At 41.5% G+C, this 17,272-nt stretch overlaps 1 protein-coding gene across 2 annotated transcripts in view; it reads left to right on the top strand.

Annotated features, from left to right (window-relative positions):
* Positions 1–17,272, top strand: part of LGR5 (leucine rich repeat containing G protein-coupled receptor 5) — a 110,203-nt gene that overhangs the window by 46,386 nt on the left and 46,545 nt on the right. For both annotated transcript variants that reach the window (XM_072973396.1, XM_072973397.1), the window contains exon 2: positions 7,756–7,827. In XM_072973396.1, coding sequence (XP_072829497.1) covers positions 7,756–7,827 — 72 coding nt within the window. The remainder of the gene's footprint in view (positions 1–7,755; positions 7,828–17,272) is intronic.

The following is a 17,272-nucleotide window of genomic DNA, read 5'->3' as shown; positions in this document are numbered from 1 at the left end:
AGGAACTGCATGGTGCTGCTCGAGAAGAAAATATTTGTCTTCATCTGTGGCAGGATTAAAGAACCACTTGTTGTTTTATTTGTTTACTAGTCACACTGTAAAGAATGGCCTCTTTTTTTCACGGGTTCATGTGTCACATCCCAAACACAGACAGTATGGCTGGATGTTAAGATTCTGGACTAAGTACCTACTGCTGTCATCCCTCCCATAGCAAATTCATAGAAATGATAAAAAAGATTTTTTTTGCATGAAAAGGAGAAAAGGGAAGGAAAAAGGAAGAGGAAAAGAGGAGGAAGAGGAAGAAAAAGAAGGAGGAGGAAGAACAGGAGGGCAGATGGGGAGCAGCAGAAGGGTAGAAAGAAAGGAGGGGGAGGGGAGCAGAAGCATCAGCATAAATGTACTTGAGCTGCAGGTGGAAGGGGACTTTCAGTGGCTGAGACTCTTTGAGGAATCCCTGGGGCAGAAAACAAATAGGGTCGACCGAAAAGAGAAATCACAACCCTAATTGTGAGCAAAAAATCACTGTGGAAAGTGGGCACAACACAAAGTGGGTTTTGTTCCCGAAAGTGTTTCTATACCAGAAGGACTACATATCTCCCACTGAATAGTTATGTGGCCATCTGATGAGAAACACTATTTTTTTAATGGATTGGGTAAGATCAACTGCTTATAGGATGGAGGCAGTAGAGGAGGGTTCAGTTCAGCATTTGTTGAGTATCTTCTAAATGGGAAGACTCTCCTAGACACTAGAAGTACTGTGATTAAAAAATGGCCACTGATTGTGAGGAATGCAGCCTACTGCAGGAGACAGACGCACAAACTTTTCATTTCAATATGATGTCATTAAATGTGCAGGGTAATACAGGAGGACAGAGAGAAAATCACTTACACTGATCTTAGAGTTGAGAGAAGGCTTCCTGAGTCTTGAAGGAGGAATGGAACCAATATGCCAGAGGACAAAGGGTTGATGTGCTTGTATGCAGCACTAACAAATGTGGATTTCATTTGGAAGGTGATGGAGAGTAACTGGAAAGTTTTAAGTAGGGTGGCTAATTCTGCGTTTTGGGGTGGTTCACCCTAGTTGCCATTTGGAGGGTGGACCTCAAAAGATAAGACTGGAAGCAGGCAGCCACGGAATTGAGAGGCACTTTCAAAGGGGACTGGGTCAGAGATAGTGAGGACAGAGTTAGGAGAGACAAAAATGGATAGGTAGAGAGGATTAAAAAAAAAAAGAAGAAGAAGAAGAAGAAGAAAAGAAAACTTGAGTAGTATCCAAGATTTGGGCCTTTTTGGCAGAAAGGCGGTGGTGGTGACATTAAGTAGAAACTGGCCCTACAGAAAAAGAAATAAGTTTGGAATAGAAAATAATTATTTCCATTTTGGACATGGTGCATTCCTGCAAAAATGCTCAGTGGACATATCCAGAAGGAAATTAGATATATGATTCTGAAGGAGAGAGATTAAGATTAGGAATATGGCTTTGGGGGGTTGTGGGCATCTAAGTGATACTTAACCCATGAGAGTAAGTTATAATCTCTAAGAAGCAAGGCTAGAGATTGCAGAACACTAGACCAAGGGTTGGGCTCCAGAGAACACCGCCATTTAAGAGAGAGAAGAAAATCCCACAAAGAGTCTATAAAGTAGAAAGCTGGGAAGTATGGAAAGAATCTTGAGAGAATGATGACTTGGAAACTATAGAGTGTAGAATTTCCAGCAAGAAAAAGTCCAGTGCAGGAGAGAGGTCCAGTGAATCATTTGTTCATTAGATTTGACTACATGGAGGTCATTGTTTTTATAGCAAGAGCAGTTCCACTGGCTGCAGGGATGGAAGCCCGTCGTGGTTTGCAAAGGGAACAGGAAGTGGAGACTACAACTGGAGACTACAAACAACCCCAAAGGGAACGAGAAAGAGAGGACAGCAGATGAAGGAAGACATGAGACGGAAAGATCTGATTTTTTGTTCTAGTTGTGGAAAAGACTATATTTATACATTGAAAGGGAAGAGAAAGAGGTTGAAGATACAGGAAATAGAAGGAATTGTTCGTGAAATAATGTGTTGTAGCATCCTGCGCAGGGGATGGAACCCACAAGAAGAACAAAGTACGGGAATCATAAGCCAGAGATAAAAGAGAACAAGAGCTTGGCTAATTTCATGTTTGGTCTAAAGAATCTCATTATTTCCACAAAGTGAGAGGGAAGGTGTCCATGATGGGAATAGTTGCTGATTAGGAGTTTTGAGGCAGGCGGTTAAATTTTGGCAACGGTCCCTGTGGGAGTAAATTCAACCATAGCAAATAACAGGATTGTGCAGCAGCGTTGAGAACCCACAAAGAGACCATGAATTTATAGGAACTAATCTGCACATTCGTGAGTTTTTCTTTCCTAGTAGCACTCAGTACACTGAGATCGTAATGGAGGAGAGGAATTATGGTGTTCTCCCAGGCCTGGGGGTTGGCCAGCAGAGTAGAACAAAGGGCAGTTGAGGGTGGTGGTGAGAAGGCGATCCGGGAGATCACTGTGTGATCTTGGGCTAAGGCGAGGCTCTAATCCTGGAAGCATCAAAGGACTAGAGACTGAAATAGAGAACAACTAAGCGGGAGAGATAAGAGGTTGTGTCTGAAACACAGGGGTCTGTCTGTTAAGCACAGGAGTAGTAATCTGGAAATAAAGAGGATAATGGATACCAGGGAAAGAGAATCACATGTGTAAAGACAGATACAAAGAGGAACAGAAGGAATTTTGGTGTAACGGGAACACGCGTTGCATAGAGGAAGGAGGCATAAGATCAAGGTGGGAACGTGCTCTAGGCCAGATTGGGAAGAGCCTGAGCAGGTGTGGACATTGGTTCCTCTCCAGTGAGGAGCCAGAGGAGTTTCCAGATGGGGAGGTCCAAGATGGCTGTGAGTGTGCGGGTCATGCCCGGCAGTGCAAGGGCTCCTCCTCCACCAGGGCTGAACTCCGAGCCAAGCTCTCTTTGCCAAGCCACTCACCTTGCTCTGCAGCTGCTTTAGCAGGAGGAAGATAATCTTTACTTTACCACCCTCCCCTCCCAGAATGGAAGCGCTTCTCCAAATCAGCCATCTGAGGGGATGCCTTTCTTATTGGCTAGCAGTGGCTCTGAGTGGCGTGACAGGATCGGATGGACTTTTCAAGGTGACCTCCCTGATCGCAGATGACCTAGAACGAGGAGGCACAGTCAGCAGGACAACAGGACTATCAGCACAGCAAGGACCCAACCAAAGGTAGCAGCCGAGAAGAAAGAAGAGGGGCCAGTTCCAGAAACAAGCTTGTGGCAGAATTAACACTGGGCGCTGTAGGGGCGTAGGGACAGCAGGAAAGGGAAAAGTTGAGGATGTCTTGGATTCATTCTCCACTGTGTTCCTGACCACAATTAATGCTCAGTTAATATTTGTCAACTGAAGAAAAAAATAATAGAGTTGCAAGCAACAAAAACACTTTCAAGGGAAAGATACTGTCTGCTTGGATGAAACTCTCTACCCAGAGGAAAGAGTAGCTTCAATCATGTTAAGCCTCCTACATTTTGCATGAGTTATAGAGCTCCGAGCACCCATCTAGAAACTTAAAACGAGTCACTCCTATGCAGTGGTTCTCAGCCTTAGTTGAACATTCAAATAACTGAGAAGTTTTTTAAAATCCCAGTGCCTGATAAAAAAATACTTTTAAAAAATCCCAATGCCCACACTGAACCAATTGACTCAGAAACTCTGGGGATGGGACCCAGCCATCAATACTTTTAAGGCTACTGGGGTAATTCCAATATATAGTCAACTGCTCCCACAGAACTTTGCAAATTCTATTCCAGATTCCTAGATGTGGTCATTAACACAGCATAGACAAGAGCTGGGTCGGAGACAGGACAGAAGGGTTTAACATATTTGACCATCTTGACACAATGAATCCCCCATTTCTTATGAACTCTTTCTACCTAGTGACCAGTTCTTCAAAATTAATTCTAACATCTTGGCAAAAGATGAAAAAAGTTAAAGAAATTCATTACATTGCTTCACTGATTTTAGGAAACTTGAACCATGGGCCAAATATAGTACAAAATAGGGACTTAAAAAAATAGTTTAAAAAGTAAAGAAGGCACAGATTTGGAAATTATTTGAAGACCCTTTCGATGAGGTTATACATGTTCAGACGTAGTCAGAAAGACTAAATACTATAGAGGGGAAAAAAGAAAAGTTTAAAAATAATTTAAGTGTAAGAATGAGGATATTTTTGTACAAAGTGGAAAGTATGTTGGAAAAAGGAAAAGGGGGAAAAAAAAGCCTAGGGCAGGAAGAGATCTAGGCTTCAGCCTAGGGGGTTTTCCCACTGAATTCTGCACTGTGATTTGGAGACCACTCACCTCCATGGGCCTCATTTTCTTCCTTTATAAGTGAGCCTCCTCACCCTGGTGAGTGCCAGCCCCTTCTAGCAGCCAAACATTCTCATTCCATCATGTTTAACTCAAAACTGAACACGCTGAAAGTAATTTAACCTCACCCTTCTTGACACGAAGGAGAGCAGAGCATTGCTAACCAAAAAAGGTAGTCCGAGGACCTTCCCCAGGCTGGAATTGTTTTGAACTAATCCACAACAGATAAGGATTTGAGAGTAAAGGTTTAGAAACTTTCACAGGAATTGAATAATCTCTGTTGAATCACAAGACAAAATATTGAGGTTTGTATTTTGTGTATCTTTGTGTTTTTATTTCACTTCTCTAGTATTTAACTTCATTAAGTCCACAGCAAACTAGAATCTTTTTTTGGGGGGGAGGGGTTGTCAAAAGCAAACATCTATTAGAATCTTTTTTGATTGGTCTTTTACCACGGACAGTTCAGGAAGCTCTGAGCTAGAGGACCACTGTTACATTTGAACATCAATGCAAAAAGTGCACATAGAAAAAGCGAATGCAGACAAATTAATTTCTACCTTACCCACTTTGAGTTTGCATTTCAAAGCCTATTTCATTTTACTTCAGATTGTTGCTATTAAAAGTCATTTCCTGCTATAGGTTTATCTGCATTGTTAGCAGCTCTTCGAAAGAAAGCAGCCTGTATTAGAAGTCAAATGGTAAAGGGTTGGTTTAGCAATACAATCATCCTCAGTGTCCATGGGGGATTGGCCCCAAGAGCCTCCACAGATACCAAAATCTGAATCAAGTCCCTTACATAAAATGACATAGTTTGATAAATAGCACTAGGAATCCGCAGGTTCTGCAGAACGCCACAGATGCGGAGGGTTGACTGTAGGAGCTATTTTCTCAGGCAAACCACAATGTCAGGGATCCTGGAGAAGTTATTAACTCCTGCTGGAAAAGGGAAGTACTCTCCTTTTCAAGAAGCAAAGTAAGTCACTCCCTCCTGACTGGAAACAGCTAATCATGGGGTTTGAAACTAGGCAGGTAGAGACACCCTTGTTGAAATAGAGGAAGTCTGCACAGGGGGGTTAATTTTCCCGAGATTGTGCAGCTAGTGAATGGCAGCGAGGCCAGGATTCAAACCCGAGACACCATACTGTGACAAGCCTGCACGCTTTCTGCTGCTCCACCATAAAAATGCTCCAGGGGGACCCTGAGAGCGAATGCTTAGATAATGCTTCCCTTCCAGGTGCCTGAAATAGGGTTATAAATATCAAAATAACGTGGAGTGCTTATGAATCTCCTTAATAGGCAAATTCCCTTGTTCTATTTAGAGCTTTCCGCACGTCGACAAGATCAACGTTTGTCCCAAACTGATATGCACATCACTCGGGGAAATACGGGAGGAGAGGAATGTCAGTGCTGTCCACACCAGCTGCCTTGAGCCGGGTTTGATCTAAGTTACTAGTAAAGACGCTCCAAAAGCAAACCACCCAATCCTCTTAGGCAATCAGTGGGCTATCAACTAAAACTAAGTGACTGTCCCTGAGAAACAGCAAGTCTTTGCAGAGATTATACACACTGTAAGGGATCCAGAAACTATTGATTAGTTTAATACATGCCTGTTCAGTGAACTAAACAGCCTTGCTACTTCCGATAAACATCTACACGGGGAACTGAAATTGTTCATCAATTATTGAGCTCTCTTATCTAAACAATGCCAGAAAAAAAATCAGATTTTTAATATATGGACAATGCACATTTTTTTCAGTCTATATTTTTGGCATCATTTAGTTTTAGCTTAAGAATATAGCCTTGTACTCTGCTACATCATTGTTCATGAACATATTAAAATTAATAATTCTGAGGATTTTTGCCCTCCTCTAAAACATTCAGCAAAACATTTTTTCCTCCCTTGTACATACTAGGGACCTTTTAAAGGCACCAAGTGAATGATCCCTCAATTCTTGGCATCGCTGATTAAAAGTTAATATTTGATACAGGTACCAAGCTATTAATACTGAAACGTTTTGGTTAGGTGCAATGGGTGTGGCCACTTCATAACAGGCATAAATCAGATTTTTTTATTAAAAACTCCTGGGTGATATGGGCATAGGTGGTCAAAAGACACAGATTTCCAGTTATAAGAAAAATAAATCCTGGGGATGTACTGTACAGCATAGTGACTATAGATACAATACCACATTGCATATTTGAAAGTTGCTAAGAGAGAAAAATCTTAAAAACTCCCATCATAAGGAAAAAATTTTTGTTAACTGTGTCATGATATATGTTAACTAAACTTACTGTGCTAATCGTTTCACAATATCTACCTATGTCATTATGTTGTACGTCTAAAACTAATACAATGTTATATGTCAGTTAAATCAGTTTTTAAAATAATACGTAAAAAGAAGCTCATTGTCTTGTCTCGAGGTACATTTTAAGCACATAGACCTGGTCTGAGATTATAATGGCACGAGTTCTGAATCTTCAGGTTTGCAGTGAGTCATTTTTTAAGTCAATCTTCATCTGACTGTTAAGAAAGGTCTTGGAAGGTTGTGAATGGAGGCTAACAGTTGGTCTTTGGGCCTCCGAGGTACAGATGGCATCTGTAGTGATGCTGTGGGATCAGGTGGGAGACAGTAAAGAAACAGAAAAGTAAAAACAGAATAAAATCTAATGGCACGGAGTTTCGCTTAAAACAAAAATTGATTGAATTCTGCCCAAGTGGCTTGTTGTTTCCTGTGCCAGGAACTACTGTGCGAACCCAGCAGGAAGTGTGTTACAGAAGAGGATCACATTACACCCTTGTTTTATGGTTCATTTCACGTATTTAATGCAATCTGAGAACCTGCAAAAGGAACATGTTCGAAGGAGGGCATAGGCTTTTTGTCTGGTTTTGTTTTTTGTTTTTTGTTTTTAAAGTTTCTTTGAATCAAAACATTTGTTTTAACAAGGGACTTATAGTCCCAGAGAAACAGGACTTCCAGGGCTGCGTGGTGAAGACATTTCTCTTTGTCACAATATTTAGAGCAGGACCCGAGGTTGAGCTGTGTCTAGGGTTGAGTTATGTCTGTTCCCTTTGCTGTCCTACTCAGGTCATTTCAAACATGAAGAATTACAGCCATGCCCAGGAATGGTCTAAATCATTCTGAATTCCATATAAGCTCCTCCCAGGGTCTCTGATTTGATTGAGAGCCCATGATGCTGGGGGCAGCGGGGGTGTGGGAAGAAAGGAATATATTATAGATGCAAACGAGCAATGTGTTTGTCAAGCAAAAGACAGTTCTTTCATCATTATGTCTTGAAAATGTGTGAATTGAACAACTGGGTTTCCTTGTGGTGGCAAATGCCACGCCTCACGTGCTGTCTCTTTTCCTCTCCAGAGACCTCAGTATGAACAACATCAGTCAGCTGGCCCCGAATCCTCTGCACGGTCTCCGTTTCCTAGAGGAGTTGTAAGTATCACCGGTGACGTGATGCGTCCAGTCAGCGCTGGACACGTTCTTGTATCTGTCTCATACTTACTTATGGGAACCAGATAAAACAAGGCAGGGAAGCTGTCAGCACCAACAATTTTGGCACATGAGGAAACACTTAGTTGGGAGGGGAGAAGAAAGGATAGCTACGATTCTGGAAATCAACTTATAAAAGAGTTTTTACCATGAGGCTTCGACGTTCTAAGGTGAGACGGAGCCAAACAAATTAAAATTTTAAAACAAAGCCTGTTTAAAAGAGCTGGATGGCTCTTTGGAAATAGTTAAGCAGCAGGATATTAAACGTTTGAATACTGGTTCATGTTTATTAAAATAGCAAGTAAAGCTATAATCAAAACCAAAAACTGCCGCTTAATCTGGCTTGTCACAGGGAGAATTGAGTCCACATTTCACAGCACCAAAACTTCTTGTCCTAATCACTTTTAATTACTATTTTCCGACTTTTAAATTTAGCTTCCCTGAAGGCTTGAACAGCAAAACGTGAAATCTACAGAGGACTTAAAACTGGTCTCTCCCAAACCCAGTGTAAAAAAAAAAATCAATTTTTTTTAAAGGAGGAAGCTAAAATTAGCTAATGATACACAGAAGAATCTTGATTAAGTCTGGTAATCACTTTCTAGAAGATGAAAAAGAACTCTATAAACCAAAATCTGCATTTAAAAATTCATTTGATCTTCCCCTTTTGAGGGACGGGACCAGGGAGGGATGCACCGTCCTTGTCCTCATGAAGAGAGTTTGGCACCATCCGCTAAATAAATCCTCTGACTGTTGATTAAAGGAATTGTTTAGGCAATGACCTCTTTTGAAAATACTTCCTAGAGTCAGGGTCCAATTTGGGGAGTAATTTAAATTGTCGATGCACCACACGATCCACCTTGGGAGGTGGAAAGAATGGTCCATCACAACCAAATTACACTGCATCGATCATTTATTTTCCGAGAGAATAATATTCTCAGGTTTCTCCCCTTTAGAGTTGGATCTATATTTATTTTTGATGGCATTACATTTTTAACAAATGCTATTGTTTTACTACTGAAATCAGCTGAATATGCCCAGATGGTCATCAAGGGCTCATAGACTGTCATTCAGAAAGTGGGTTTTCACTTTGGGTTGTCCAAGGGTCCTATTTTCCCTCTTGAATTTTCTCTCTGGCCATTTCTTTTGCTAAAAAATGGACCCTCATCAGGGCTAGGACCATGTCTGTCATAGTGTGTAATGAATAATCAATACATTTTTGATGGATAAACTGATGAGAAAGCAAAACATATAAAAAGAGTTTCTTATACTTGTTTGCTGCCTTAGAAAAAAGTAAGATTTAGTTGACATTAACCAATATTTTTAAAAATTATTTTTAGTAAATTTCAGATGTCAGGGTTTTTTTTTTCTTGTTTATATTCTTTTCTTCCTCCCTTCCCCACCATAATTAATATAGAATACTGAGGCCTGTTTGCCTCCATATTTCCAAACTATGCATTCCCAATGCTTTTCTCTTAAATTTCCTTGTAATACACAATGACAGAAGGCTTCCATTCTCCCTCAAAACACGACGCCTCAATTTTAGACCACAGACCAAACCAGTAAATAATTCACTTCCCCCAAGGACTCTGTTTAATAGAGTTCCTCCCTCCGTGGCCCAGCTCATACAGAATGACTTCTGTTTCTTCATGGAGTGAATGTTAATTCTCATCCAAGACCAGTTCTTCAAAGGATAATTGAGAGAAAAAAAAAAAGAGGAGGGGACTACCATTTGAAAATGCTATTTTTTTTCTGAATTGTCTTATTTTTATGTCTCTGGAAACTCCATCAAGTATCTTGAGCATGGAATCATAGAATGTCAGAAATAGAGGGCACCCTTTAAAGATTATTCATTCCATTTTCTCATTCGGCTCTGAAATTCCCTCTGCTGAGCTGGCTGACGTGCTGCATTTAAAAGCGAGACCACTTTCCCATATATAATTCTGCGCTGCATCTAACTGATGTTTTGAAGACCTCATTATTCCCTTAGTGGCAAAAGGGGATAGTATTTATAGAACCTGGAAAAATGATCAGCTCTGCTTGGTTCATTCTGTTGCTCCCAGGGCTAAATTTAGGCCATCGTAGGTTTCTCACACACACACACACACACACACACACACACACAGAGTCAGCAGAGACTTCTGGTGATGCCTTTGTTATGTGCTGATTGTTTCTATTAGACTTACTTGTGTTTAAGTGTATATTCTCCTCTGGAATATAAGATCTTCGAAATAATAACAGAAGTATAATGACAACAATAGAGCTTACTCTGCGACAGGCACTGTTCAGAATGTTTTATCCCACTGAATCCTCCTAACAACCCCATAAAGGTAGACAGTAGTATTATTCCCAGTTCAAGATTCAAAACAAAAAACAACTGAAGTACAGAGAAAACAAGGAACTTACCCAAGACAATGGAGTTCGTGTCAGAACCCAAGGTCACTTTCAAAGCCATACTCAGAATGCAGGGGCACAGGGGAGGGTATAGCTCAGTGGTAGAGTGCGTGCTTAGCATGCATGAGGTCCAGGGTTCAATCCTCAGTACCTCCAATAAACAAACAACAAACAAACAAACCTAATTACCTACCTTCGCACCAAAAAAAAAAGAAAGAAAACAGAGGGAGGCATAGGAATTGTGCGTGATTTTCTGTGCTTTGCTTTCCCCCAATAGTACTGAGCGCAGTGGTTTGCAAGCTGAACACATTAAAGTGTTGTGAACTGAGTCTCATAATGATAGGTGTGTTTATCTGTCTGCGTCTGGGTATATGTGAGGGGATGAGGAAAAAAAAAGAGTGAGACAGACGGTAAGAAAGAGCTGTCTCCCCAGCCCAGAGAGATCGGATATTCAGGTTATTAATTCACCATATATTGGCATATCATCAGAATTTTCAGGTGCAGAATTTCACCAATTTAGCATCGCTTAACAGGAACAAAACCTTCATTAATATTTTACACGTACATGCATTTACTCAAGCAGCATGTTTTAGACGGTATTCTGCTTGAACTAATAAATGCCCATCCGTACAGCTAGACACCTGTTGTGCGTGTGTGCATGTCATGTATCTCTTGTTATGACAAATGAATTAGACCCGTGAATTAAAGTAAAACTCTTAAATTTTACTGTTCTCAAAGCATTCTTTCATTCAGTTTACTCAGCTCCTCTCTATGCTTTATTCTTTATCCATTCATTAGGAAACTGCTACTGATAGTCTCAGTAATATTAATAAAACTCTTAACCATAAACCTCAATTTTGGGGGGAGGAAGGTAAATTATTTGTTTTTTAACAGAGGCACTGGGCATTGGACTGAGGACCTCGTGCATGCTAAGCACACACTCTACTACTGAGCTACACCCTCCCCTCAGAAAACTCAATTTTTTTTAATCACTATTAACAAAGCCAAGTTGCCACTCTTCCCCGTGGCTCTAACTGCCCAATACATCATTTCTCTAGTTGACTCCCTCTAACTAACTATGTGATACAAACTGTGTAGAGACATGTAGTCATCTCTCACCCATCCCTGGTGCTGATTTCAGAATCCTCTAAGAATCAGTAAAGCCTTAGAGGCCTCACTGACATATTTTTTTTGAACTATTGTAACCTTGGAGAAAGTGACTATTTAAGAAGAATTAAAGCCATCACAGTTAACAGTCTCTGTCTCTTCCCCTTGACGTTCCGGAACACTTATCACTGTTGTCACATGTCTTGGTACATTCAAGTCTTGTTACTTACGTTTCATGTTGGTTGTTCGTTATTTATGTTTTATGACTCTGCAAGGTGACCAGACACACGCAGGCCAGACGTCCTGCTGGTGCAATGTGATAGCGCAATCGAAAGAGAGAGCCTTTAAAAAAAAAACCCACCATATCCGAATGTGGTTAGACTGTGCTGTGTAGAGAGGAGATACTGATCTAGAGGCAGAAGCAGGCCCAGGACTCCTGTTCTGGCTCTGCCCGCTTGCTAACTGATAATCCGGTGACCTCCCTGGGCCTCAGGGGATGATGGTGAGGGCGGCCCTTGCCTGTGTCTTGAGATGCTGAGGATCAAATGAAGCAATGATGAAAGAACTTTGGCAAACTATAATTTACATACTGAGTTGTGTTCGTGAAAAGAAGACACTTTCAAGAAGATTCTAACTTCCTTCTTTCCTATTTCATGAGCTTGATTTTGTAGTAACCCCAGGGGCCCAGGATTTGTGAAGAAAAAGCCGTTTTCCAGTTATGAGCTTTAATGGGTGCAGGCGACCAACGCAGAGAGTTTTCACCAAGCTCTAACATCCTGCGCAATGACTGCGTTTCTCTCCAACAGTATCTCTCCCAGTTCTGTGTGTTTGGTTCTACTAGGGACTTCCTGTTCGCTGTTTGGACAATTGACAGGTCCTACCTTTGGTCCCGTGAAGCGTGGTTGAGATGTTAGGAGCTAATGGCGGATCTGACGTCTACAAGTTCCTTTAGACTTAGATTGGCAGCTTGATTAAACCAGAGGAGAAAATGAATTGTTACCATTTTAAACAGTCTAAGGTAAAGGCCTTTGTTTCCAAGTAGTATTTTCAAATCTTCCCAGATTCGAATGCTATTGGAATCAAATACTCGATTTAGGAAGGAAACCTGAGAAGCTCTAGGGAGGTCCGTTTTTAAGTCACTATTGTTCCCTGGAACTGTTTGCTCGTATTATGGTTGGCCTTGAAGAATCTCTGTGTAAATAGTGGATATGTACTATTGCAGATGGGATTAGCAGTGAGAAACACCACCGAACTTCCCGAAAGCCCAGTCTATGCCTGCTACTTCTGCTTCCTCCTCATGCTGCTGCAAACAGGGAGTCCTGTCCAGCTTGTCTTTTGAGAGTTTTGTCTGAGGATCAAATGAAATGATGGTAAAGGAACTTTGGTAAGCTGTAATCCACAGACTGGGTCGTGGTACTGAAAGGCAAGCTCCTTCTTGCCCATGAGCAATCTTCCTGATCCTTTGCCCTTGTCCCAGTGCTCAGGTTCCCCTCTTCATGAGCTGGCGATTGATTCTAAATGCTGCCTCTGTATCTTTAAAAGTCATATAAAAAGTTTTTTTTAATTTTTAAATGAATCATTTTAAAACATAAGAAATGAAAAGAAAAAAATTCCGCCCCTTTGAAACTCTTTTTTCTCTAGTGTTAGTTTATGGTAATTAATTTGGTTCTCTTCCAAATGTCTATTCATACAGCTGGATATAGACATTTTTGTATCTGTCCTTGTGTATGTATGTGTGTGTATGTATGTGTATGTGGGTATATGGGTGTTTGTGTATGTGTATGTGTCTATGTGTGTTTGTGTATGTATGTGTGTATGTGTGTATGTATGTGTGTTTTTGTGTATGTGTATGTATATGTGTACATATACATGTATATGTGTGTGGGTGTGTGTATATGTGTGTACATGTGTCTGTATGTGTGTATATGTATCTATGTGTGTGTGTTTGTGTGTGTGTATATATGACAATTTGTTATGACAATTAGGGCACTGTTCTGCATGTATCCCACTGCTCTGCCTCCCATTCTTTTTCTACTTAGCCTTCCTTTCTCCTCCACCCCCAGCTCCTATAAAATATAGACATTCCTAAATTTCTGCACTTATTTTTAGTGGCTCCTTTCTCAGTCCTCTGCAGTTCATTCATTCAACATGGATTTATCGAGCCCATGGGAACATAAGGGTGAATAAGAATTGCTGTGTTTCATTCATTCAGTCTGCAAGTCCCCACCCCGGCAACAGGGGAGCTTACAATGTAGAGGGGGAGACAGATGATTAGCAAGGAAAGAGGCACGTGTGATATGTGCTGGTTGTGGCAAGCGTGATAAAGAACACAAACATGGTTAAGTAGAGAATAAATCACAAGGGATGACAAGGAGGGGGAGTGTCTCTAAGGTGACATCTGAACTGAGATCAGGAGGATGAGGGGGAGCTGGTGGTCCTAAGAGCCGGGGTAGAGTGTTTCTAGCAGGGGAGTAGTGTGAGCAGAGGCCCTGAGGTAGGAAAGAATGTGACATGTTTGTAGATCTGAAAGAAGGTCAGTGTAACCCGAGCAGAGTGAGAGGGAGGGGAGGAGACAGAGTTGGAATGGGAAGAAAAGGCCAGATCACGCAGGACTGATCACGCTACATAGAGAATTCAAATAAGAGTGGGAATGGCAGTGGGAAGTCATGAGTGGATTGTATGCCGCTACTGAAATAAATAGGATTTACAATTTATAAAGACTTCTCTGATTTCTGTACGCAAATTATGGAAGCCAAGAGACCTGTCAGGAGGTCACAGACCCATTAAGAGACGACTGCAGTTGTCTGGGAAAGAAACCCAAGATTTAAACTACCTCTGTTATACAGATGACCCCCAGATCTGTATTTCTGCTTAAGATGTCTTCTGCCTTTGACTGCTAGACCAGTGGTTCTCAAAGTGTGGTCCCTGGACCAGCAGCACTAGCACCGCATGTAAACTTGTGAGAAATGCAAACCCCAACCCAAGCACCCCACCCCAACCTCGTGAATCAGAAACTCTGGCGCCTGAGCTCAGGAAACTGCCTTTAACAAGTTCTCCGGGTGATTCTGATGCACGATCAAGGCTAAGGACTACTACTCGAGGCTAGTGGTTCTCGAATTTTAGTGACATCAGAATCACCTACAGTGCCCGTGAACTGCACATCGCTGGGCGCCGCCGCAGAGTTTCTCCAGCAGGTTGAAGGTGGGCGGGGAGGATGTCAAGAATTTGCATTTACAACAAACCCTCAGGTGAAATGTATTCTACGAATCTAGGGACCACACTTGGCAAAACATCCGCTACCTGAGTGACGCGTCCACCTACCTGGCAGGTGCAGAACCAGATCATTCCTGCACACACACACCACCCCCACAACAAGCTTTTCCTCCTGCCGTCGCTTCTCACCATCAGCTTTCTGATTATCCAAACTTGTGATCACTGTGTCTGTCACTGATTTTGCACCTGTTATTCTTTCTCACCTCCCATGTGAGCCAATTTCCAAGTCCTAACACTCACAACTCTGCCTTGTCTTTCCTATTGGTTTACTCTGTTTCATCACCACCTAGTTCAGGTTCTTACTATCTCCTCTGATTGACTTAAAGTGTATTAACTAATCACCTCTCCTGATGCTCCCAACAATGAGTGAATGAATCATTGTCTCTGGGGTTGGAGATCAGGAAGGTCTCTGGATGATCTTATCACTGTGAAACTGTGAGGACTGTTTCAGAGTTTCCCACCTTCAGTAGGCATTATTTCTAAACCTGCAAATTACCAGGGCCTGTTCCTAGAGATTCCAATTTAATGGGTTTCAGTGGAGATCCAAAAATCATTCTTTTAAATTCTACAGGGGCTGAGGCCCACTGGAATATATGGAAGCTTCCCAGCAAAGGAATACAGTCAGGCACTCATCAGTTGACTTAAATGTAGGATCCAAAAGGAGGTCTGAGGGTGAGAGATGTCTCTGAGTAAGGCTATAAGATTAGGTGCTAGGACACTGGTAAGGCACAGTCAATAAAAAGAGGGAATTCAAAGGGAACAACTGCTACTTTGGAGGCAAGAGGATGTCTGGTCCTGGATGTACCAAGTGCAAGGCACCAGCCAGACATCCAGATGGAAGTATCAATAACTAAGTCGGAACGTGAGCCTGGAGCACGACGACACTGCCCTAGAGATGACTGGAGAGTTGTTCACAAAGAGGTGACTGTGCAAGGTGCTGGGGCAGATGAGGACCTTGAAAGAGGGTCTGGGCTCTGATTCCCAGTGTGGGTCTCTACCCGTGCTAACATCACCTGAGAGGTTTATTAGAAAGTGGATTCCTGAATCATTTCCCCCAGAAACTCTAATTCACTAAACTCAGTTTAGTGTAGGGGATCTGAATTTTTGGTGACTTCTCAGGCAATGGCAGCACATGCTGAAGGTTGAGTGCTACTAGATAAAGAAAAAGACAAGGTGTGAGGACAGAAGCGTGAAGAATATCTATGTTTGGTGAATGAGCATTAAAAGAAGGGCTAGCAAGAAGAGAGAAAGACAACTGCTGGTAGTGGTGAGAGCAGAAAGAGTGTATGGGATCCAGGAGGCAGTGGGAGGACTTTGAGTAAGAAGCAGCAGGCAACAGTTTTCTTACAGCCGGTACCTCCAGTAAGGCAGCCATCTGTGTCCTTGTGTTTTTCCTGTTTTAGACTGGTTGCTCCTGATCAACCCAAGCTCCAGACCAACCTGCTTTAACCAGAGATGTTTAAAAACTCAAATGGGGGGAGGGTATAGCTCAGTAGTAGAGCATGCTTAGCACGCATGAGGTCCTGGGTTCAATCTTCAGTACTTCCATTAAAATAAATAAATTAAATAAATAAATAAACCTAACTACCTCCCCCCCCCAAAAAAAACAATTTTAAAGTAAAAAAATAAAAATTCAAATGTTGGAGCCAAAATGCTATGGTTGACCCAAATTCTCTTGTGTAAACATTCATACGTAAGCCTGAGCAAATAAACTTAACCTCCCTTAAGCCCAGGGGACTAGTCAAAGGGGAATAGTCATGTCATTTGTTTAATGTGGTTTTTAAAAACATTTAAATAACACAATGTATATAAAGTACTTAACCTTGTGCCTAGAATTTATCAATTGATTTACAAAAGGTACGTGCTATTTATATGCCCCAAAGCACTGTACGTGGCATATTGAAAGGGCTCAAATAAATTGCTAAGCTTAAATCCGATGCATAATGAAGACGGGATATTCTTCAGCTTTCTGATCTGGTTATGTAATGGCTAACCAGCCCTGCTGGATGAGTGATGCCAGACCTGAAGCAGTTCTGACGCTGAGGCCAACTGTCTTTGGAAATACGATCAAATGATCCATCAGTAAATACTGATTCAGCTCCCTGTTCTGGGCAGGCAATAAGATTATAATCAAATCAGGTAGACTACATATAAAGTGGGAGGAAATGAACCTTTATAAATAGCATTGTATAGAATATGTCCTACAGGAAAGTGAACTGTGGACTGAGGTAATTAAGGAAGACGTCACAAAGGAGTTGAAACTTGAACTTCATTAGTCTGTGGTTAAAGAAACCATAGGGTCACATGTCCACTAAAGATCTCCCTGCTGCGCTAAAGAGTTCACTTAGTCAAGCCAGTGGTCTTAGCTCTTAAACCTTGAAATGTGATGTTTTTCTATCTCATGTAAAATGAAAACAAAATGGACAGTTCATAAATTCACAACTTAAGAAAGAATGATTTGGGGCTGGATTTGACCAAGTAGACATGCTTAACGTCTTGTGGGAAGGTACGTGGGTTCCCTAGTTTTTGAAAATCACAATTTCTTGAGACATATTAGGAAAGATGCTTTTTTTCTCCAATGGGAAGAAAAGCTGTTAAGTCTTATCTTATTCAGAAA

This window comes from Vicugna pacos, chromosome 12, assembly GCF_048564905.1.
Source record: "Vicugna pacos chromosome 12, VicPac4, whole genome shotgun sequence".
NCBI lineage: Eukaryota > Metazoa > Chordata > Mammalia > Artiodactyla > Camelidae > Vicugna > Vicugna pacos.
This window is presented reverse-complemented; position numbering and strand designations above follow the sequence as displayed.